We start from the raw sequence: 25,020 nt of genomic DNA, 5'->3' as shown, positions 1-25,020 counted from the left end.
TAATAACCATGGAATAACAATGCTCCTCACTAATAACCATGGAATAACAATGCTCCTCACTAATAACCATAGAATAACAATGCTCCTCACTAATAACCATGGAATAACGGTGCTCCTCACTAATAACCATGGAATAACAATGCTCCTCACTAATAACCATGGAATAACGGCAGGGCCGTGCAGAGGATTCTCAAGGGGGGGTGCTCAAATTTGAAAAAGGGGCCCTAATCGATAAATCGTGCTAAATTGTGTATGTCATTCCCCTTCTCCAGAAAGCACTAGGCAGTCTTAACCCCCCACTCCCCCACCACACACACCTTTATAGAAGTATCAGGCAGCGTTTGTGTCTTCTTCCAACCAACTTCTTTGGTGCCACCATCCTCAAATCAGCAGTCATAGGTGCGCACTATTAGTGTGGGCACAGTGGAGCCTGATGTAGGCATGGATTCACCTTTCATTACTGGGACCTCTGTCCCTCTAGATCAGCACCCAAGCTTCTTTTCAGGCAAAGAAGCAGTGGTTGTCAATATGCAGTTGCTAAGCATTAGTAGATGCAAAACTGCAGCAAGTGCCAAGGTGCAGTGGGTGCACAGATGCAGTGGGTGGTAAGACGCAAAGGTCCAGTTTGTGCTAATTTGCAGTGGGTGCCGATGTGCCAAAGTAAAGTCCGTGTCAAGCTGCTGTGGGTACCAAGGTCCAGTTTGTATTGTGTGTTTATTTGCAGTGGATGCTATGCTGTATTGGGTGCTGAATGAGTAGCAGAAGGCGATAAGCAATAGTGGGTGCCATGTGAGTGCTAATTGGTACAGGGAGCCATGTGAGTGTTGGACATGAGTGAGCAGGGAGTGCCATGTGTGGTCTGGATGTGTGCCATGGGAGAGAACTTAGTCTCATATGGGTTCAGACCAAGGGTGGGTACTGGGTGCTATTTGAGTGCTGGCCATGGATGGGTACTAGGTGCATATAATGGCTTTGGAACTTTGTGCTGTGTGAGTACTATGCCATGTGGGTGTTGATTATGGGGGTTATAGGGTGTCATGTGGGTCTTAGGTGCAAATACTGAGTGCCAAGTGGGTTCTGGGAGCGAGTACATGGTAACATCTGGGTAATGGGTGCTGGCTAGTGGGGTATTTGTGTTCATGTGAGTGCTAAATGCAGAAGCTGGGTGCCATGTGGGTTCTGGGTGCTGCACAGGGTGTCATGTGCATTCTGGCTGTATGGGTTGGTGTCAAGCATCATGTAGGTGTTGATTGCAGTTACTCAAGCCCTTGTGAGTTCTGGGTGCAAGTACTAGATGTCATATGTGAGTGTTTGGTGTTTGTTCTGGGCACCAAGTGGAGGCTTAGTGCAACTGGAACTACTGCAGATGAAACATGTGGGTGTTGGGTGCAGGTACATTGGTGCGAATACTTGGTGCATTGCCTGCACTAGGTGCTAGCTATGGGTGGGCATTGTGTGTCATGTGGATTCTGAGTGCAGGTACTTTGGGTGCTAGTACTGGTTTATGTGAGTTCAGATAATGTGCAAGTACTGTGCCAAGTGGGTGTGAGTACTGGGTGCCAGCTATAGGGTGAATGATGCAAGTACTAAGTGCCATATGGAGGTCGGATATAAGTATTAGGTGAAAGTTGCTAGGTGCAAGTACTGGGTGCTTGCTATAATGGGGGTTACTGGTTGAGTGTAATGTGGGTGCTAAATATTGGTGGGATTGCGGTGGGTGCAGGGGGTGGGAGGTCACTGTGGATACTGCTATGAATGGCATAGTTGCTGCTAGGGGAGGTAGAGGTCAGTGTGGGTGCTGGTGGAAGGGTAGGTCACTGTGGGTTCTGCGGAAGGAAGAGGTCAGTATGAGTGCTGGAGGAAGGGGAGGTCACTGTGGGTGCTGGGAGAGGTCATTGTAGTTATTGGAGGAGGGAGTAGTTGTGGCTGCTGTGTGTTGGGAGAGGTCACTATAGGCGCTGCTTTTGGGATGGGAGGTCCCTGTAAGTGCTGCAGGGGACAGGAGGGTAGCTTCTGGGGGAGGGAAAGATCACTGTGGGTGCTGGGGGAAGGATAGGTCAGTGTGGGTGCTGGGGTAGGCAGGATCACTGCTAGATTTGGGGAAGGAGAGGTGATTGTGGGTGGTAGGTGAAGGGAGAGGTCACTGTGGGAGGGAGATGTCACTGTGGGTGCTAGGTGGAGGGAGAGGTTACTGTGGGTGCTAGGTGGAGGGAGAGGTCACTGTGGGTGCTAGGTGGAGGGAGAGGTCACTGTGGGTGCTGAGTAAGGGAGAGATCACTGTGGGTGCTGGGGAAGGAGATGTCACTGTGGGTGCTAGGTGCAGGGAGAGGTCACTGTGGGTGCTAGGTGGAGGGAGAGGTCACTGTGGGTGCTGGGGGAGGGAGAGGTCACTGTGGGTGCTAGGTGGAGGGAGAGGTCACTGTGGGTGCTAGGTGGAGGGAGAGGTCACTGTGGGTGCTAGGTGCAGGGAGAGGTCACTGTGGGTGCTAGGTGCAGGGAGAGGTCACTGTGGGTGCTAGGTGCAGGGAGAGGTCACTGTGGGTGCTAGGTGGAGGGAGAGGTCACTGTGGGTGCTAGGTGGAGGGAGAGGTCACTGTGGGTGCTAGGTGCAGGGAGAGGTCACTGTGGGTGCTAGGTGGAGGGAGAGGTCACTGTGGGTGCTGGGGAAGGAGAGGTCACTGTGGGTGCTAGGTGGAGGGAGAGGTCACTGTGGGTGCTAGGTGGAGGGAGAGGTCACTGTGGGTGCTAGGTGGAGGGAGAGGTCACTGTGGGTGCTGAGTAAGGGAGAGATCACTGTGGGTGCTGTGCAAGGAGATGTCACTGTGGGTGCTAGGTACAAGAAGAGGTCACTGTGGGTGCTAGGTGGAGGGAGAGGTCACTGTGGGTGTTGGGGGAGGGAGAGGTCACTGTGGGTGCTAGGTGGAGGGAGAGGTCACTGTGGGTGCTAGGTGGAGGGAGAGGTCACTGTGGGTGCTGGGGAAGGAGATGTCACTGTGGGTGCTAGGTGCAGGGAGAGGTCACTGTGGGTGCTAGGTGGAGGGAGAGGTCACTGTGGGTGCTAGGTGCAGGGAGAGGTCACTGTGGGTGCTAGGTGGAGGGAGAGGTCACTGTGGGTGCTAGGTGGAGGGAGAGGTCACTGTGGGTGCTAGGTGCAGGGAGAGGTCACTGTGGGTGCTAGGTGGAGGGAGAGGTCACTGTGGGTGCTGGGGAAGGAGAGGTCACTGTGGGTGCTAGGTGGAGGGAGAGGTCACTGTGCGTGCTAGGTGGAGGGAGAGGTCACTGTGGGTGCTAGGTGCAGGGAGAGGTCACTGTGGGTGCTAGGTGCAGGGAGAGGTCACTGTGGGTGCTAGGTGGAGGGAGAGGTCACTGTGGGTGCTAGGTGGAGGGAGAGGTCACTGTGGGTGCTAGGTGCAGGGAGAGGTCACTGTGGGTGCTAGGTGGAGGGAGAGGTCACTGTGGGTGCTAGGTGGAGGGAGAGGTCACTGTGGGTGCTGCGTAAGGGAGAGGTCACTGTGGGTGCTAGGTGGAGGGAGAGGTCACTGTGGGTGCTAGGTGGAGGGAGAGGTCACTGTGGGTGCTGAGTAAGGGAGAGATCACTGTGGGTGCTGTGCAAGGAGATGTCACTGTGGGTGCTAGGTGCAGGGAGAGGTCACTGTGGGTGCTAGGTGGAGGGAGAGGTCACTATGGGTGCTAGGTGGAGGGAGAGGTCACTGTGGGTGCTAGGTGGAGGGAGAGGTCACTGTGGGTGCTAGGTGGAGGGAGAGGTCACTGTGGGTGCTGGGGGAGGGAGAGGTCACTGTGGGTGCTAGGTGGAGGGAGAGGTCACTGTGGGTGCTAGGTGGAGGGAGAGGTCACTGTGGGTGCTAGGTGGAGGGAGAGGTCACTGTGGGTGCTAGGTGGAGGGAGAGGTCACTGTGGGTGCTAGGTGGAGGGAGAGGTCACTGTGGGTGCTGAGTAAGGGAGAGGTCACTGTGGGTGCTGGGGAAGGAGATGTCACTGTGGGTGCTAGGTGCAGGGAGAGGTCACTGTGGGTGCTAGGTGGAGGGAGAGGTCACTGTGGGTGCTGGGGGAGGGAGAGGTCACTGTGGGTGCTGGGGGAGGGAGAGGTCACTGTGGGTGCTGGGGAAGGAGATGTCACTGTGGGTGCTAGGTGCAGGGAGAGGTCACTGTGGGTGCTGGGGGAGGGAGAGGTCACTGTGGGTGCTAGGTGCAGGGAAAGGTCACTGTGGGTGCTAGGTGGAGGGAGAGGTCACTGTGGGAGGGAGAGGTCACTGTGGGTGCTGGTGGAGGGAGAGGTCACTGTGGGTGCTAGGTTCTGGGAGAGGTCACTGTGGGTGCTAGGTGGAGGGAGAGGTCACTGTGGGTGCTAGGTGGAGGGAGAGGTCACTGTGGGTGCTAGGTGGAGGGAGAGGTCACTGTGGGTGCTAGGTGCAGGGAGAGGTCACTGTGGGTGCTAGGTGGAGGGAGAGGTCACTGTGGGTGCTGGGGGAGGGAGAGGTCACTGTGGGTGCTGGGGGAGGGAGAGGTCACTGTGGATGCTAGGTGGAGGGAGAGGTCACTGTGGGTGCTGGGGAAGGAGAGGTCACTGTGGGTGCTAGGTGGAGGGAGAGGTCAATGTGGGTGCTAGGTGGAGGGAGAGGTCACTGTGGGTGCTAGGTGGAGGGAGAGGTCACTGTGGGTGCTGAGTAAGGGAGAGATCACTGTGGGTGCTGTGCAAGGAGATGTCACTGTGGGTGCTAGGTGCAGGGAGAGGTCACTGTGGGTGCTAGGTGGAGGGAGAGGTCACTGTGGGTGCTGGGGGAGGGAGAGGTCACTGTGGGTGCTAGGTGGAGGGAGAGGTCACTGTGGGTGCTAGGTGGAGGGAGAGGTCACTGTGGGTGCTGGGGAAGGAGATGTCACTGTGGGTGCTAGGTGCAGGGAGAGGTCACTGTGGGTGCTAGGTGCAGGGAGAGGTCACTGTGGGTGCTAGGTGGAGGGAGAGGTCACTGTGGGTGCTAGGTGGAGGGAGAGGTCACTGTGGGTGCTAGGTGGAGGGAGAGGTCACTGTGGGTGCTGAGTAAGGGAGAGGTCACTGTGGGTGCTAGGTGGAGGGAAAGGTCACTGTGGGTGCTAGGTGGAGGGAGAGGTCACTGTGGGTGCTGAGTAAGGGAGAGATCACTGTGGGTGCTGTGCAAGGAGATGTCACTGTGGGTGCTAGGTGGAGGGAGAGGTCACTATGGGTGCTAGGTGGAGGGAGAGGTCACTGTGGGTGCTAGGTGGAGGGAGAGGTCACTGTGGGAGGGAGAGGTCACTGTGGGTGCTGGTGGAGGGAGAGGTCACTGTGGGTGCTAGGTTCTGGGAGAGGTCACTGTGGGTGCTAGGTTCTGGGAGAGGTCACTGTGGGTGCTAGGTTCTGGGAGAGGTCACTGTGGGTGCTAGGTGGAGGGAGAGGTCACTGTGGGTGCTAGGTGGAGGGAGAGGTCACTGTGGGTGCTAGGTGGAGGGAGAGGTCACTGTGGGTGCTAGGTGCAGGGAGAGGTCACTGTGGGTGCTAGGTGGAGGGAGAGGTCACTGTGGGTGCTGGGGGAGGGAGAGGTCACTGTGGGTGCTGGGGGAGGGAGAGGTCACTGTGGGTGCTAGGTAGAGGGAGAGGTCACTGTGGGTGCTAGGTGGAGGGAGAGGTCACTGTGGGTGCTAGGTGGAGGGAGAGGTCACTGTGGGTGCTGGGGAGGGAGAAGTGACTGTGGGTGCTAGGTGGATGGTGAGGTCCCTGTGGGTGAGGGAGAAGTCAATATGAGTGCTTGGGGAGGTAGTGGTCAGTATGGGTCCTAGGTGGAGGGTGGGGTCAGTATGCCACACTAGGATTCCTATCCAGGCCTCTTCACCTGAAAGTGCCTCAGGTGGAGGCGGAGCTTCTCGCAGGTGGGCGGGGCTTACCGCGGTAGGGGGCGGGGCTTATTTTGCGCGATCAGAGGGGCCTTTTTTGCTGATTTTAAAAAGGGGGGGGGGGGTGCCTGGGCACCCAGAGCACCCCCCTCTGCACGTGCCTGAATAACGGTGCTCCTCACTAATAACCATGGAATAACAATGCTCCTCACTAATAACCATGGAATAACAATGCTCCTCACTAATAACCATGGAATAACAATGCTCCTCACTAATAACCATGGAATAACAATGCTCCTCACTAATAACCATGGAATAACGGTGCTCCTCACTAATAACCATGGAATAACAATGCTCCTCACTAATAACCATGGAATAACAATGCTCCTCACTAATAACCATGGAATAACAATGCTCCTCACTAATAACCATGGAATAACAATGCTCCTCACTAATAACCATGGAATAACAATGCTCCTCACTAATAACTATGGAATAGCAATGCTCCTCACTAATAATTATGGAATAGCAATGCTCCTCACTAATAACCATGGAATAATGGTGCTCTTTGTGACGGTCGGGTTCACCAGCAGAACAACGCAATCTGCGCAATCATACAAAAATGGGCACAAAATAGGATCTGGAGTACCCCTTTACATTCATTAGCCTGCTTCTAGAAAATGAGTGTTTGTTTGTACTTACTGAGAGAAGCCATTTACCCTAAAACCAGACCATCCACACAGGAAAAAGGTTATCTATAAGGGGGGCAATAAAGATTCTCCAGGAAGTTTCTCCTATCCTAGTTTTAAAGATAAGGAGAGGAACAGATCCTCTCATAAACTTATTAGGACCCATTTACATTCTTGCACCTAGCCTGAACCAGAGTAGAGAAATGACTTTTTTCACCTTGATATGAAAGAATAAGTCATTCAGACATTTAACTAAATTAATCAGTTTTCTGTCGATGCTAGCCATTTCAAAATTAGCAGCTAATTATTAATAATGACTTGTGCGTGGTGGAACCACTCAGCATGTTCCTACCATCATCCGAAAGCAAGCAACAGTGTGATCTGCCTTGGGATACCCCAAAATGCACGTTTGGTATCTGTGTGACACAGAGAACGCTAGAAGCGTGCCCGTGTCACTCGCTGCAGGTTTTGGTCAGCTGCCGCCGAGCTATGACCATTCCAGTTATTGCATATTCTTTCTGCTTGTCATGACAAAGGGCAGGAGAAGGCATACAACACCCATCTCTGTTTACAACTCTGCCCTCTGGCAGAGGAAGAGTTAAAACAACACTGCTGGACAGAGGAGAGAGTCCTGCTGCAGCCATCCATACCATCAGGGATTGGCTATGTTATCAAAGGACTGATATCCATTCCACAGAACTTTCCATAACTGGACTTCATATCTTCTGTTGGACTTATTATCGCAAAAGGACACGGTAACTTGACAAATTGCTCAAACTAGCAATAGCTATTTTCCCATTTAGTCCTCATTATTCATGTGTCAATTTGTTTCTATTGCTATATTTTTTGTTCTGCATTATTTCTTTAAATAAACGATTAAAAATTGTTCGTCTAAGTGCTGTTCTGACATAACAGTGCTAATATTAATATTGTTATTTTTCTATCTCTGGAAAGGTTGTCAAATTAGAGTTAGACTTAGCGCATTCTCAGGCTTTATTGCGGATTGGTGGCAGCGACCTGGCCTCTATATGAGAGCCCAGATTGTATCGATTGTATATACAATCGAAATTGGACTGTGTGTGGACTCACCAACCAATCCAAAAGGTTACTTTGCCTGCAGTGCTGACTGCCATCAGGATTCCCTCAGTATCTGAGGCTTTATGGTAAACTGCAGCAAAGGGAACAGGAATTGGTGGGTGACTGCGCATACGTCACACTCCTCACTAATAACTATGGAATAACAGTGCTCCTCACTAATAACCGTGGAATAACAATGCTCCTCACTAATAACCATGGCATAACAATGCTCCTCACTAATAACCATGGAATAACAATGCTCCACACTAATACGCGTGGAATAACTGATGTCAACTACTGCAGCTTCAAAGCAGATATAAACATTTGAGTTCGGTCCATATAGATAATATAGTCATCGGTATACTGTATGTCCACAATGACAACAACACTAAAACAATGAACATAGGATGAGCAACCCAGTCACAGAAGCCCAGTCCCATTTAATAGACTGTCCCACCAATGAACTGGATAATAAATAGTCCACCAGCCACAGGCCATTAAATGCAATGTATCCCTGCAGCCAACACAAGTACAGTATATTCTGGAGTATAAGACTACTTTTTAACCCTTGCAAATCATCTGAAAAGTCAGGGGTTGTCTTATACGCCAAGTTTCATTGATGCCGAGTGATACGTCCAATCCTGTTACTGACTCTCAGATCTCGCTGCTGAGGACTGTAGTGAATCGGCGCAGGCACACATGTGCAAAACCTGAGAGGCAGAGAAGAAGGAGGTAAATAGGGGTGGGCCAGAAGGGTCAAAGGCGTGTTTTATGGTCACAGCGCAATCTATTCTTCCATACCGCTCTGATAAACAGGTAAACAAGGAGAGCTGACCAATCCGCTTAGGGGGAGGGAGAGTTGACCAATCCAACCAATCAATCATCTATATACTGTTATATACTGGGTACCACATACAGTACAGCACCAGTATCTGTTCATACATAGCACCAGTATATGATTTTTTTCATTTTTATTTAAAAACGTCCTCAGCAAAGCACTGTTGTGGCCGAAGTTGTCTGAGAGAGACCGTCGTACTCTAAATCGAATTGTTAGAAAAGCTCGCAAGACCACGGCTCCTAAAATCACTGCAGAGCTGAATGAACACCTACAGAACTCAGTTTCCACAAAAACTGCAGTTCTTCCATGGGATCCAGATTTGTACAGTTCCCCACAAACAATTAGAAAACCTCTGCTCTCAAAGACAAATGTTTCAAAGCGTTTAGAGTGGTGTAGAAACCACCAGAATTGGTCCCTCAAGCAGTGGAAAAATGTGATTTTCTCTGATGAATTACCGTTTACCTTATTTCCGACCTCCGGCCGAGTGTACTTTTGGAGACACCCGAAAGCATTTCATCCAGACTGCCTTCTCCCAACCATAAGACATGACGGGGGTTCTGTGATGATCTTGGGTGCTATTTCGTGGAAATCCGCCGGGCCAATGATTTCCTTTCATGGAAAAATTAACTGCCGAGATCATTTAGGAATTTTGGGCAAACAAGTTCATCCTATGGTTCAAGAACTGTTTCTGGAGGGGAATGCCATCTTTCAAGATGATAATGCCCCAATCCATACAGCTAGAATTGTTAAAAAATGGCACAAGGAACATTTTAATGAAGTTGAGCATCTCATCTGGCCACCATAATCCCCAGACCTCAACATTATTGAGCATTTATGGTCGTTATTAGAGATTTAAGTAAGAAGTCGATTTCCACTGCCATCTTCTCTAGAAGAACTGGAGGGTGTTTTAACTGAAGAATGGGCTAAAATTTCTTTGGAAACAATTCACAATTTGCATGAATCAATACCTCAGAGAATTGAGGCTGTAATTTCCGCAAAAGGTGGACCTACACCATATTAAAATATATTTTGTTGATTTTCAAGGTGTTTCCATTATTTTGTCCAACCCCTGTACATAATTGAAAAAAAAAGCACTTTTTTATTACATTATTTTCACTAGAGTTCCTATTTAAGGATATGCCAGGGTCCCTGAGGCTCATCAAAACTCATGGTAGATTTCATGCAAACCAATCACAGATGATGGTTTCAGGTGAGGAACATCCAGCATGTGACTGACCAATGTTCTACTGTAGGGATCACCATCTCCAGTCCTCAAAGTCCATATCCATGGCAGTGTTTAGTACAGAGAGAGAAATGTGTTCTACTTGATGAAGCACACAACTCTCCTGATTCAGTCCCATCAATAAATGTGAGTTGTGCCATAAGTGTGTGAGGACTATGGCCCTTGAGGACTGGAGATGGACTTCTCCCTTGCTCTACTGTGAGAGCCCCATATCATTACCAGAGTGCTAAGAGGTGTTATAAAGAGAGCACTATAAAAACTGCAGATAGCACTGTGCTCATGATTGTATGCTACAATCCATGAGATCACAAGAGGTGGAGCTCTACTATAGTATTTCTCATCTGCCATAAATCCCACCATTCCACAACCACTAAGTAAGCAGCCACCAGGGCCATAAAAACTGGTCACTGAACCACACAGCCTTCCTTCCATGGACAGAGCAATGCATATGGCATTATATGAAAAAAAATAGAGAAGAAGTAGGTACAAAAGATCACACCAAACCAACAATACATCAAAAGTTACACAAAGTTTATTGATCCATTAAAACCAATTAAAAACCGATTATCAGTGGAGGGTATCATAAAAAATAATATATGAATATACAAGGTAGGCTCATTAAATGCATAAAGTACCCTGCAATAATGTAGTAGCAAGATAGCATAATAACAACCCAGCTGTCCAAAAAAATATTAGCAAACCAAGTTTTCATCAATAACTTGCAACAAATGCATATACGTTGTATAGCCCACCAAGGTTAAGTGCATTGTGCATAGCTGACCACTTTCAGGATAATTAGTGCAATATGCAAATTACATGTGCATCAGTATGCGTGCCTGCACATTCACAAATAGCAGAATAAGGGTAGGTAGACATTAGGCAGAAATGCTAGCGTTGCGGAGAACGCAGCAAAAACACATAATGCAAGTCAATGGGCCGCATGAAAAAACGCATATGTTTGCATTCTGCACTGTGCATTTTTAAAAATGCTGGTCTGGCTTTGCTCAGGAATCATCATAGCTGAGTCTGTCTTCTCTGATATCTTTTCAAGCCCAAGCCTGCCCCCTTCTGGCTCTGCTATAATGACTCAGCTATCATGATTCCTGAGCAAAGCCAGACTGAATGCTCAGTCGGGGATTTTATCAGGGCTGATAAGAAGCAGGCTGATCAGTGAAGAATGAAACAGAGAGCAGGGTAGGTGTTTTCTCTAATGTTCCCACTGATATATATGGTAAAATACATGAGGGTGCTTTATCTCTGGTTCACTTTAAAAACTGAAAAAAAAAATCCCGGAGCGAGTTCACTGAAATGAGGAGGTGTCCCTGCCCCACTCTTTAGACTGTCTTTGGCAGTGTATCCACCCTTTAGGCCTGGAACCCACTAGGAGTGCTTTGTGATGTGAAAATCTCTTGCTAATGTAATGCTATAGGTGTGATCCCACTGGAGCAATGCGATTTTATAAAAATCCCCCATAGCAATGCAGTAGCAAGAGCTTTTTCAAATCACTAGTGCTTAGAAAAGGCTGCTAGTGGGTTTGAGCCCTTAGTGTTTCCTTCTTGATCTTGCAACCCCAGCAATGACACCCTTCTCATGGACTAACTAGGTCTGGATTTGCTGGGTCTCTGTAAAATCACATGTTCATGTATCTTGTACCGTTTGCATGTTTTATAACCGTGTGCTACTTCTATGTCTGTCACCTCATGTTTACATTGTATGCATTTATTTACATTGTATGCATTTATTGTCCAGTGCTGCATAATATGTTTACACTTTATAAATACAATAAATCCACCGATGTTCTGTTTTAAAGTACTCCTGACCCTCCTAATGGAAATAAAATGTTATTAATACCTTTTTGTCATCTGTGCTGTGACATAGGAGTCACAGCACAATCCTTTCCCTTTAGCGCTGCCCCTGTCCCCCGCTCTGCACAGGTGCTCGAGGATGGGCTAGGAGAAGGTGTCTGTACTTCCTCCTCTCTGCCCGTCATCAAGAACTCCCCCTGCACTCGCCGCTATTCGCTCCTATTTACACAATGCGCTGTGGAGCTGAGAACGATAGTGTACTAATAGCTGTATTAGTACACTATCGTTTTCAGCTAAATTAGCCCAAGACCGCACACAGCCCAGCTCCGCAGCGCGCTGTGTAAATAGGACCGAATAGCGGCGAGTGCAGGGGGAGTTAGTGACGATGGGCAGAGAGGAGGAAGTACAGACACTTCCTCCTAGCCCATCCTCGACGTTTTGCTCCAGTAGAAGATTTCGGCTGAGCACAACGGGGGCGAGGGGGGCTCTAAAGGGGGAGAAAGGCGCTGTGATGCATATCACAGCGCAGCAAATAAAAAAGAGTAAGTCTGCTATTTTAGAGGGGGGTTCAGGAGTACTTTAAATCTAAATAAACTTTGTGTTACTTTTGACATATTGTTGGCTTGGTGCAGTCTTTTGAACCTACTTCTTCTCTAATTCTTGTCATATCTTTTAGGTTTTCTGCACATTCTAAATTGTCGTAATTAATCGATTGACCCAGGTGTTGTATTTTTTGATGGTGCTTGTCCAGCTAGATATGTTTTTGCAGTTGGTTGTACGAATCGGATAGGACATTGGGAATGAAGGATGGTCAATGAGACGCAAATAATTTCGAGCTGATGCAGTATTGTGTAAATCTATGCAGCTTCAAAATTAACCAATCAAATCCCGTTGAGGTAAAATTCCATTGGTCCATTTTCAAGATGCATAGATTTTCATAATCCTGCATCAACTGGAAGTTATTTGCATCTCATTGACTGTCGCTATTGAGAAGCTGTATTTAATAATGCATTAAACTGATCTGAATGGTGTGCAATACAGAATCACATTTATTCTTGCATTAGATCTGTCTGCAGGTCAGATGAAATGTTACATTTAATAACGTAAATCCTATAGTGCAGCATCGTAGCATTTGTGTAGAGGACTACAATTAGATCGCTGCTCACCATTAGAGTCCAGAATTAACCATTTCTTTACAGTGTGGCGCATTACACCGTGTACACCACAGAATGTTCCTACCTGAATCTTCCGGGTAACCTCTTTCCCGATTTTCTGACACCTTTGCCCGACCTCAGAGCCACCTTCATCCCAGGTATCCAGACCCCCCGAGGACGCCTCCTTCCCAGAGACCGTGGATGTAGCCATTTCTGGAGCTGAAAATATACAAGAAGCAGCTAAAAATCTGCATTTTGCATAAAATTACATCAAAACAATGTTATGTTGTTCAACACAGAGTATTACACAGTACTGGAACGTCGTGAAAAAAAGAACGCAAAATACGATTATTAGAAAAAGTTTTTTTTGTTAATGTGTCAAAAAGGAAGAGACACGTTGTATGGAACATGCTCTTGTAAGTGGGTGTGTTTATAGATAAGGGCAGTTGGTGCTGTTTTTTTCCCCCATGCCTGCCATCAGTAACGATGATCAGGCTCATGATGGGTCAAACAACATGTAAAAATGACACGGCAACTATCAATCATTTCTTGATCTCTCTTCTATTTTTAACGTATCATTTTGCAGCGTCTTGATTGATTTTTTCCCTCTACTGCTATCTTTTGGTAAAGCCTTCAGAAGATAGGGCTGCTGGTTAGACCTTATGTAAAGTATAGCCGCAGCCTGCAGAAGATAGCGCTGCTGGTTTGACCTCATGTAATGTGTGGCCGCAGCCTTCAGAAGCTAGGGCTGCAGGTTTGACTTCATGTAAGGTGTTGCAGCAGCCGTCAGAAGATAGGGCTGCTGGTTTGACATTGTGTAAGGTGTAGCCGCAAGCTTCAGAAGATAAGGCTGCTGGTTTGACCTCATGTAATGTGTGGCAGCAGCCTTCAAAAGCTAGGGCTGCTGGTTTGACCTCATGTAATATATGGCCGCAGCCTTCAGAAGATAGGCATGCTGGTTTGACCTCATGCATGGTGTGGTCGCAGGCTTCAGAAGACAGGATTGCTGGTTTGACCTCATGCAAGGTGTGGCCACAGCCTTCTGAAGATCGGGCTCCTGGTTTGACCTCATGCAATGTGTGGCCGCAGCCTTCAGAAGATAGGGCTGCTGGTTTGACCTCATGTAAGGTGTGACCGCAGCCTTCAGAAGATAGGGCTGTTGGTTTGACCTCATGTAAGGTGTAGTCAGTCTTCAGAAGATAGGGCTGCTGCTTTTAACCTCATGTGAGGTGTGGCCGCAGCCTGCAGAAGATAGGGCTGCAGGTTTGACTGCAGCCTTCAGAAAGATAGGGCTGTTGGTTTGACCTCATGTAATGTGTGGCTTAAAGAGAATCTGTACTCTAATATTCTTACAATAAAAAGCATACCATTCTATTCATTATTTTCTCCTGTGCCCCTCTGTGCTGTTTCTGCCACTCTCTGCTGCAATCCTGGCTTGTAATTAACAGTTTTAGGCAGTGTTTACAAACAAACTAACCAGCTTCTAATAGGCTCAGCTAAGCATAGTGTATGAGTCATTCAGAGTATGCAGGGGGCCTGCAGAGGGTGTGTATCGCTTCTACCAATCACAAGCAGCCCTGCACATTCCACACAATCAAGCTTTAGCCCGACAAACAGGACAGAGGAAAGATACATTGATTTATTACAGAGACAGTGCAGTTAAGAAAGACTGCAGTAAGCCAGAGCAGATTAGAACAGGCATAGGAACTTATAGGATAGAAGAACTAAGGCTGAAAAAATTGTTACAGAGTCTCTTTAAGAAGATAGGGCTGCTGGTTTAACCTCATGTAAGGTGTGGCAGCAGCCTTCAGAAGATAGGGCTGCTGGTTTACTTAATTAGAAGGTAATGGAACTTTGTCTACTATTCCTCACCTTTGTTCTCTTTCTCTTCTGAGTCTGGAAAGAGTCTGCGTGGGACCAGCTTCACTTTCTTGTGTTTCGGCACAAGGTCACTTTCTTCCGCAAGATGGCTGCTCTTTTTGGTAAAGTGCCTGAGATACTTCATTGTGCTTTGCATTGTGGGGCCTGGAAGTGAACAGCAATACAGCTTGTGACAAATAGATAGCTCCTTCTCAAACAGCCGCTCCTTAAGTTTCATGTACTCTTCATGCATGTAAGTAGAGATGAGCGTAATGGAGTAATTACGATTTCGCGAAATTTCGCGTAATTAGTGTAATTACGTTTATGGCCGTAAGTACATAATCGTAATGAAGAAGGATTTCGCAAAATTTCGCGTAACCGTAATTTTCGCATTGCAACGGGTATTACGAAATTAATGCGTATGGTCATGCTCCCGAAGCAGAAAAGTTGACGCATGTATCAATGTTTGGTAGCCGCCGACTTTAAGGGTTAATAGCAAAGCCCCCTTAAATGCTAAGAGCCTCAAATTTGGAGAATATATTAAGGAGATCAGGAGGAATAAGAGGAAAACATTTTTTTTCAAAAAGACCTTATAGTTTTTGAGAAAATCGATGTTAAAGTTTCAAAGGAAAAATGTAAACATTTAAAAACCCGCCGACTTTAACGGTTAATAGCAAAGCCTGCTTAAAGTTTAGGAACACCAAATTCCCGGGGTATATTAAGGGGATCAGTGGGAATAAGAGGAAAAAATTTTTTTTCAAAAAGACCTTATAGTTTTTGAGAAAATCGATTTTTAAGTTTCAAGGGCGAAAATGTCTTTTAAATGCAGAAAATGTCAGGTTTTTTTGCACAGGTAACAATAGTGTATTATTTTCATAGATTCCCCCAAGTGGGAAGAGTTTTACTTACTTCGTTCTGAATGTGGGAAATATTAAAAAAAAAACGACGTGGGGTCCCCCCTCCCAGACCTCTTTAACCCCTTGTCCCCCATGCAGGCTGGGATAGCCAGAATGCGGAGCACCGGCCGCGTGGGGCTCCGCACCCTGACTATACCAGCCCGCATGGTCCATGGATTGGGGGGTCTCGGAAGGGGAGGGGCAGCCAAGCTTTCCCCTCCCCCTCCGAGCCCTTGTCCAATCCAAGGACAAGGGGCTCTTCTCCACCTCCGATGGGTGGTGGAGGCCGCGATTTCCTGGGGGGGAGGTTCATGGTGGAATCTGGGAGTCCCCTTTAAAAAGGGGTCCCCCAGATGCCCACCCCCCCTCCCAGGAGAAATGAGTATAGAGGTACTTGTACCCCTTACCTTTAAGAGTTAAAAGTAAATAAACACACAAACACTTAGAAAAAGTATTTTAATTGAACAAAAAACATAACCACGAAAAAAGTCCTTTAATATTCTTAATTAACCATTAATACTTACCTGTCCCTTTAAATAAATGATCCCTCGAAATAGCCTCGGAAATGTTCTATCAGTTACAATGTAACAAAGTTATTACAATGTAACAACTTTGTTACATTGTAACTACGCCGCACCCGACGTCACTCGCCGCTCAGCCGCCGCAGCAATTACGCGTCCGTGCAGGACGCTAAGTCCCCGCAGCTCCCGCTGTCCACCCCGCCCACATCTGTCACCCACATGTCACCCACATGTGAGTGACATGTGGGTGACATGTGGGAGAGGCGGGGAGGGCAGCGGAGCCGGCGGGGACTTAGCGTCCTGCACGGACCCGACAGAGTTCTGAGCTATATAGCTCAGAGCTCTGAGAAGCATCTTTGTATTTTGGCTCCAAGGAGCCCCATTGGTCCTTAGCAGACCAATGGGGTTCCTTTTGATTTGAAGGAACCCCATTGGTCTGCTAAGGACCAATGGGGCTCCTTGGAGCCAAAATACAAAGATGCTTAGAGAGCTCTGAGCTATATAGCTCAGAGCTCTGTCGGGAATCTGTGCAGCGCAGACGCGTATGCGGCGGCGGCGAGTGACGTCGGGTGCGGCGTAGTTACAATGTAACAAAGTTGTTACATTGTAATAACTTTGTTACATTGTAACTCATAGAACATTTCCGAGGCTATTTCGAGGGATCATTTATTTAAAGGGACAGGTAAGTATTAATGGTTAATTAAGAATATTAAAGGACTTTTTTCGTGGTTATGTTTTTTGTTCAATTAAAATACTTTTTCTAAGTGTTTGTGTGTTTATTTACTTTTAACTCTTAAAGGAAATGAGTAAGGGGTACAAGTACCTCTATACTCATTTCTCCTAGGAGGGGGGGTGGGCATCTGGGGGACCCCTTTTTAAAGGGGACTCCCAGATTCCACCATGAACCTCCCCCCCAGGAAATCGCGGCCTCCACCTCCACCGCCCATCGGAGGTGGAGAAGAGCCCCTTGTCCTTGGATTGGACAAGGGCTCGGAGGGGGAGGGGAAAGCTTGGCTGCCCCTCCCCTTCCGAGACCCCCCAATCCATGGACCATGCGGGCTGGTACAGTCAGGGTGCGGAGCCCCACGCGGCCGGTGCTCCGCATTCTGGCTATCCCAGCCTGCATGGGGGACAAGGGGTTAAGTCTGGGAGGGGGGACCCCACGTCGTTTTTTTTAAATATTTCCCACACTCAGAACGAAGTAAGTAAAACTCTTCCCACTTGGGGGAATCTATGAAAATAATACACTATTGTTACCTGTGCAAAAAAACGGACATTTTCTGCATTTAAAAGACATTTTCGCCCTTGAAACTTAAAAATCGATTTTCTCAAAAACTATAAGGTCTTTTTGAAAAAAAATTTTTTCCTCTTATTCCCACTGATCCCCTTAATATACCCTGGGAATTTGGTGTTCCTAAACTTTAAGCAGGCTTTGCTATTAACCGTTAAAGTCGGCGGGTTTTTAAATGTTTACATTTTTCCTTTGAAACTTTAACATCCATTTTCTCAAAAACTATAAGGTCTTTTTGAAAACAAAATTTTTCCTCTTATTCCTACTGATCTCCTTAATATATTCTCCAAATTTGAGGCTCTTAGCATTTAAGGGGGCTTTGCTATTAACCCTTAAAGTCGGCGGCTTTTTTATATTATACGGAGCGTTACGGTTTAACGCGAAATTACGGTAGCGTTTAATGCGAAATTACGGCATGAACGAAACGCGAAATTACGCGTTGAAAATTACGCTTACGGTATTTTCAATTACGATTTTAATGGCAATTACGCTACTGTAATTTCGCATCGTAATCGCAAATTTCGCATGCGTAATTTTAGTAATGCGAAATTACGAAAATTTCAGCTCAACTCTACATGTAAATAGTTATTCTTAAGCTTCCCATACGTTGTAGATTTTCCAAGCAGATTTAGTCATTATGATGAGATTAATGGCGCAATATGCCGGCCGCCTAATTGCAGTTTCAATTGCAGGCCAAAATCACTTTAAAAGGGTTGACTGACAGCTACACTGCCTCCCCCACTTCGACTTCCCACCACATAAAATGTGTTTTACCCTGGTCCCTGCATAATGTTGGCAGCAGAGCACACACTCACCTGTGTCTTCTCTCAGGGCGGCAGTACCCCTTGATCTAAGAGCATGTACTATGTAAATGCCACAAGGTCACAAGTAAACACTGGCAGAAATAGAGAACACCGGGGAAGTCTGTGAGTGTGCAGTGTGCTGCCAAAACGCTACATGGGCCTGGGGAGCTCATTCTAGATGGGTAGAGACCTGGGGGCCCGGCAGTCAGTCCTGCACGGTGACCACATAGATTTTTTGAATAGAATTCAAGATGATAATTTATTAGAAATCCATTAGCAGTAAGTGATCAAAATCTGATCACAGAGGGATCTGTTATTGCCAGAGAGTGATCTAGCTGTTCGTGATATCACATATTTTTTTCATTGCAGTGGGGATACCACACCCCTGCCACCACAAAGGAGAAAAATGACAAACATATGACTCTGCGGCAGAGTGTGCCCCCAGGGTCATATGCATAACACTGCCCCCCGCTCAGTGATGTACTCCCTGCTGGGCAGGAAGTACGGCAATGGGATTCCCATCATCAGTCCACGCATGCAGGCCGCAAGGCTACGCCGCTAACACATAGTTCATAGCCCTCAGACTTCCATTATTCCAAGCTCTGTGCATTAAGAGTGGTGCTTGCGGTAACCTGATGTTGCCGTTGCGTCGGCTCGGATACTTCTGGTGCACCGCAAGGAACCGCAATAAGTGTGAAAAGTCTCTTTAGACTCCGGACCCGACACCTCCCTTCCCTAAAAAGGCACTGTTGATACCAAATTACCCCCAGGGCCCGATCCAGATGCCTTGCCCTTCCCCAGGTTTCCTCTCCAATGCAGAATCTTAAGCAGATTAGCGTCTCATCTATGCTAGCAGATGCACTTCTCTGAGTTTGCTGCTCTGAGCACTCCCGTATTAATACATTGCTGGCTTCATCTTTTCTGTCACCCGGGGCATGTTATTACTTAATGACATATGCCAGGTCACTGAGGAGAGGCACCCCTGTGAGGATGAATACGGGAAATCACAGTACCACAGACTGAAAGAGGAGTGTGCCTGTCAGGACAGGTGAGACACTACTCTGCCAAAGACTCTGCAGGTGCCCTGTGGAGCAACAGTTGAGCTGTGGGGAGACTTTGAAGGGGGGGGGGGGGGGGTGACAGCTGGCTCAGGGCCCTAGAGCAATTGCCCAGGTTGCCCCTATGTTTGCGCCGGCCCTGAGAAAGAGTCTATACAGCTATTGAGATCACAATCTCATCAGCAGACATTTTAGTAACTGGCACCTACCAGACTGGAAGTTTACACTGCTGCTGGCTTTCACATCACAGCTGGAATAGCAGGAGGAGGAGGAAGTGATTTTCTGCAGAAATAAAAACAAGATATATCACTGGATGGAGCAATGCCCCATTACCTGCACTTATAGACCAGGATCATCTATTTCTACAAATCCTCCAGTGTTTACAGTCTGAATACATAACAGACTGCAAAGCAAAGACTATAATTTATAATGCTACATAAACAGATTTATTTTTCAGTGAAAAAATTAAAGCTCAATTTAAATTTGGGTGAATGCAGAGCACAAAGTGGAGTCTCCCAGCTGTTGGCTGTCCTGCTGTGAGTGTTTAGCGGCAAACTGACCTCCGCCCCTCCCTGTACCTCCCCAGCCCTGCACCCGCTGGTGTCCGTGCTGTGATGATATATTCACTGTAATACACCAAAGAGCAAGGCTGGAGTCACACAAAGCATTAGTTATAATGTGTGTGAGCTGCAAGTGCGTTATACCATACACATCAATTTAGAGCCTGCCTGCAGTAAAAGCCTGATTTTTCTGACTTTTTTTCCGACGATACTTTGAGTGACGTGCGATCGTTTCTGCGATCTTGTGGGACAGTGGGAGGGACGAGTACCTAACAAATTGCATTGCAAGCTGTTAGTGGAAACTAACATCCTCCAAGTGGTAGACAGGTTGTATGTGTGCTCATTGTGTATTTGTATCCCATGAGTGGGGTCTGCACTTTTTTGCACGTAAGCATTCATCTGTTTTTAAGTAGCGCTGTTCATTTCTTTGCGATCCTGTGATGTAGTACAGGTGCGCGATCATGTGAACATCGCGATAATGACTGTCACGGCGGATCAGATCTTTAAGATCTTTCAGGACTCTGTGCAAAGTATTGCGATTGCTTGACTTCCCGTTCGCGCCCATCATGTAATGTTGTGCAACCCGCCGGCAGGAAGATGGATCGCGGAGCACTCATCGTCAGGGAAAGTCACTGGATCCAACTTCCTCTGTCGGGTGGAGATTATTTAGCTCTAGTTAGATTCACCACTTAAGCCCAACTGGACGAACATTCTCGTCCAGTTGGGCTGTGCGCACTCCCGCGATAGCCCAGCGATCAATGAATGGGATTATAGATCTCATTCAATGATCGAAGCCCCCCCGCAGAAAAGCCGACAGTCTCTTATCAAAAAGTTTCCTGTCCTCCTAATGCGTCCTGGAAGCGTAGCTTCCAGGACTTTTTGACTGTGGCTACCTTGTGGCCAAATAGTAAAACTACACCCACATCCATTTTTCATTCAATAAATACATTTTTTTTACATTAAAAATTAGCTGGTTACCACCCACACCAAAAATTACCCAAATAAATGTTTTTATTAAAAAAAAAATACAATAAAAAACTTTGTTCTCGTACTTTGTTCTCTGGTTGAACTCGATGGACGTACAGTATGTCTTTTTTCAACCAAAATAACTATGTAACTATGTAAAATAACAAAAAAAAAAAACAAATAGTTACCTAAGGGTCTGAACTTATTAAATATGCATGTCAAAGGAGTGTAATAATATAATTTTTAAATTATGGGCTTGTAAATAGTGATGGACCCAAATTGAAAAAGTGCACCTTTATTTCCAAATAAAATATCGGCGCCATACATTGTGATAGGGACGACATAATTTAAATGGTGTAATAAGAGGGACAAATGGGCAGATAAAATACATGTGTTTTAAAGAGAACCCGAGGTGTGTTTGAAGAATGTTATCTGCATACAGAGGCTGGATCTGCCTATACAGCCCAGCCTCTGTTGCTATGCCAAACCCCCCTAAGGTCCCCTTGCACTCTGCAATCCCTCATAAATCACAGCCTCGCTGTGCAGGCTGTGTTTACATCTGTAGTATCAGTCTCGGCTGCTCCCCCGCCTCCTGCATAGCTCCGGTCCCTGCCCCCATCCCTTCCCTCCAATCAGCAGGGAGGGAATGGACGCAGGCGGGGACCGGAGTTCTGCAGGAGGCGGGGAGAGCAGCAGACTGACACTATAGAGATAAACACAGCCCTCTCTGACAAGCTGCTTGTCAGCAGCGCTGGCTGTGATTTATGAGGGATTGCAGAGTGCAGGGGGACCTTAGGGGGGTTTAGGATAGCAACAGAGGCTGGGCTGTATAGGCAGATCCAGCCTCTGTATGCAGATAATATTCTTCAAACCCACCTCGGGTTCTCTTTGATTACGGTAGCGTGTATTAATTTCAAACTATAATGGCCAAAAACTGAGAAATAATGTTTTTTTCCCATTTCTTTCTTAATATTCCAGTTAAAATGGATTTAAAATAAATTAATCTTTAGCAAAATGTATCACCCAAAGAAAGCCTAATTGGTGGCGGAAAAAACAAGATATAGATCAATTAATTGTGATGAGTAGTGATAAAGTTATTGGCAAATAAATGGGAGGTGAAAGTTGCTCAGATGCACAAAATAAACAACCCTTCGGGCTTAAGTGGTTAACATGATGCATTACAATGCAGAAGTGTGAACAGTCCCATAGAATTGAGTTCACATGTAACATTATTCTGCAACGCAACAAGCGTAGTGTGAAAGGGCCCTAAGTGTACAGTGAGCAATGGAGCAAGCCCTCCTTTCCAGCCTCCTTCCACTAAATGCATTTTTTGCACATGTAAATTTGCATCTGTCAAATACTGCTAACGGGTGACGACACTGGAACAAGGGGACTGTGTGAGGAACGGGAAGGCTCTATAGGACCCAGAGCCTTCAGTTTCCATAAGCAGTGGTGTATCTAGAGGGATGCAGGCATGGCTTTGCCATGGGAGCCTCCTGTGCTGCATCGCCATGCCTGCTCCTGTGCTGCATCGCCATGCCTGCTCCTGTGCTGCACCGCCATGCCTGCTCCTGTGCTGCACCGCCATGCCTGCTCCTGTGCTGCACCGCCATGCCTGCTCCTGTGCTGCACCGCCATGCCTGCTCCTGTGCTGCACCGCCATGCCTGCTCCTGTGCTGCACCGCCATGCCTGCTCCTGTGCTGCACCGCCATGCCTGCTCCTGTGCTGCACCGCCATGCCTGCTCCTGTGCTGCACCGCCATGCCTGCTCCTGTGCTGCACCGCCATGCCTGCTCCCGTGCTGCACCGCCATGCCTGTTTCTGTGCTGCACCGCCATGCCTGCTCCTGTGCTGCACCGCCATGCCTGCTCCTGTGCTGCACCGCCATGCCCGTTCCTGTGCTGCACCGCCATGCCTGTTCCTGTTCTGCACCGCCATGCCTGCTCTTCTGCTGCACCACCATGCCTGCTCCTGTGCTGCACCGCCATGCCTGCTCCTGTGCTGCACCGCCATGCCTGCTCCTGTGCTGCACTGCCATGCCTGCTCCTGTGCTGCACCGCAGGGGCGTCGCTAGCCCTATTTTGGGGGGGCACGTGCCCCCAATCTATCCTGGGGTGCCACGGATCTCCGCCCGGCCCCCTCTGGCAGCGGCTCTCTCCAGCCGCCGCGTCACTCAGTCTCAGACCTCAGGATCAGGCGGCGAGCCGGCGACCAATCGTGCGGGCGCTAGGACCCAGCGCCCGCACTGATATGCGGAAGTGACATCACTTCCGCATATCGAGCGGGTGCGTCCGGCGCCCGCTCTTACTGTTCGGGTCGCCGCTGATCCTGAGGTCTGCTACGAGGTAGGGGGGGGAGGAGCGGCGGCGGCGGCTGGAGGGGGGGGGGGGCTCCCTGTCACTCACTCACTAACTACCTAAAGGGCCTCCCTGGCACTCACTCACTCACTCCCTAAAGGGGCTCCCCCTGGCACTCACTCACTCCCTAAAGGGGCTCCCTGGCACTCACTCACTCCCTAAAGGGGCTCCCCCTGGCACTCACTCACTCCCTAAAGGGGCTCCCCCTGGCACTTACTGCCTAAAGGGGCTCCCCCTGGCACTCACTCACTCCCTAAAGGGGCTCCCTGGCACTCACTCACTCCCTAAAGGGGCTCCCTGGCACTCACTCCCTAAAGGGGCTCCCTGGAACTCACTCACTGCCTAAAGGGGCTCCCTGGCACTCACTCACTGCCTAAAGGGGCTCCCCCTGGCACTCACTCACTGCCTAAAGGGGCTCCCCCTGGCACTCACTCACTGCCTAAAGGGACTCCCTGGCACTCACTCACTCCCTAAAGGGGCTCCCTGGCACTCACTCACTCACTCCCTAAAGGGGCTCCCTGGCACTCACTCACTCCCTAAAGGGGCTCCCTGGCACTCACTCACTCCCTAAAGGGGCTCCCCCTGGCACTCACTCACTCCCTAAAGGGGCTCCCCCTGGCACTCACTCACTCCCTAAAGGGGCTCCCCCTGGCACTCACTCACTCCCTAAAGGGGCTCCCCCTGGCACTCACTCACTCCCTAAAGGGGCTCCCTGGCACTCACTCACTCCCTAAAGGGGCTCCCCCTGGCACTCACTCACTCCCTAAAGGGGCTCCCTGGCACTCACTCACTCCCTAAAGGGGCTCCCTGGCACTCACTCACTAAAGGGGCTCCCTGGCACTCACTCACTCCCTAAAGGGGCTCCCTGGCACTCACTCACTCCCTAAAGGGGCTCCCTGGCACTCACTCACTCCCTAAAGGGGCTCCCTGGCACTCACTCACTGCCTAAAGGGGCTCCCCCTGGCACTCACTCACTGCCTAAAGGGGCTCCCCCTGGCACTCACTCACTCCCTAAAGGGGCTCCCTGGCACTCAGTCACTCGATAAATGGGCTCCCCCTGGCACTCACTCCCTACAGGGGCTCCCTGGCACTCACTCACTCGATAAAGGGGCTCCCCCTGGCACTCACTCACTCCCTAAAGGGGCTCCCTGGCACTCACTCTTTAAAGGGGCTCCCTGGCACTCACTCACTAAAGGGGCTCCCTGGCACTCACTCACTCCCTAAAGGGGCTCCCTGGCACTCACTCACTCCCTAAAGGGGCTCCCTGGCACTCACTGACTCCCTAAAGGGCCTCCCTGTCACTCACTCACTCACTCCCTAAAGGCCCTTCCTGTCACTCACTCACTCTCTAAAGGGCCTCCCTGTCACTCACTCACTCACTCACTCACTCACTCCCTAAAGGGCCTCCCTGTCACTCACTCACTCACTCACTCACTACCTAAAGGGCCTCCCTGTCACTCACTCACTTCCTGAAGGGGCTCCCTGGCACTCACTCACTGCCTGAAGGGGCTCCCTGGCAGGGCCGGGCCGAGGCAAGAGAGGCTCCAGCCTCAGGGTGCAGTGTAGGAGGGGCGCACAATTCACTCAGCTATCATTCCCCTATTGTGTTTGAAGCAGAAAGAAATAAGAAAAGGGATACATGGCAGTGACTGCAAGCCAGATAACTAGAGATTAAGGTGTAAGGGGGGTTGGAGGCCCTGAGGCGCCTCTTAGTCTAATAGCAATCAGTGTGTGACGGCTGGGGTGGTAGGGATGGAGGGCGCACTTTGGTGTCTCAGCCTTGGGTGCTGGAAGACCTTGTCCCAGCTCTGCTCCCTGGCACTCACTCACTGCCTGAAGGGGCTCCCTGGCACTCACTCACTGCCTGAAGGGGCTCCCTGGCACTCACTCACTGCCTGAAGGGGCTCCCTGGCACTCACTCACTGCCTGAAGGGGCTCCCTGGCACTCACTCACTGCCTGAAGGGGCTCCCTGGCACTCACTCACTGCCCGAAGGGGCTCCCTGTCACTCACTCACTGCCTAAAGGGGCTCCATGGC

At 48.9% G+C, this 25,020-nt stretch overlaps 1 protein-coding gene across 5 annotated transcripts in view; it reads right to left on the bottom strand.

Annotated features, from left to right (window-relative positions):
* Window positions 1–25,020, bottom strand: part of SYCP2 (synaptonemal complex protein 2) — a 198,514-nt gene that overhangs the window by 39,211 nt on the left and 134,283 nt on the right. For all 5 annotated transcript variants that reach the window (XM_068263662.1, XM_068263657.1, XM_068263661.1 and 2 more), the window contains exons 37-39: window positions 19,310–19,382; window positions 14,544–14,696; window positions 12,757–12,890 (exon numbers count right to left, since the gene is read on the bottom strand). In XM_068263662.1, coding sequence (XP_068119763.1) covers window positions 12,757–12,890; window positions 14,544–14,696; window positions 19,310–19,382 — 360 coding nt within the window. The remainder of the gene's footprint in view (window positions 1–12,756; window positions 12,891–14,543; window positions 14,697–19,309; window positions 19,383–25,020) is intronic.

The sequence above is a fragment of the Hyperolius riggenbachi genome, chromosome 12 (genome assembly GCF_040937935.1).
Source record: "Hyperolius riggenbachi isolate aHypRig1 chromosome 12, aHypRig1.pri, whole genome shotgun sequence".
Lineage (NCBI taxonomy): Eukaryota > Metazoa > Chordata > Amphibia > Anura > Hyperoliidae > Hyperolius > Hyperolius riggenbachi.
Note: the sequence above shows the minus strand (reverse complement) of the source record. Positions and strands in the feature narration are given on the sequence as shown.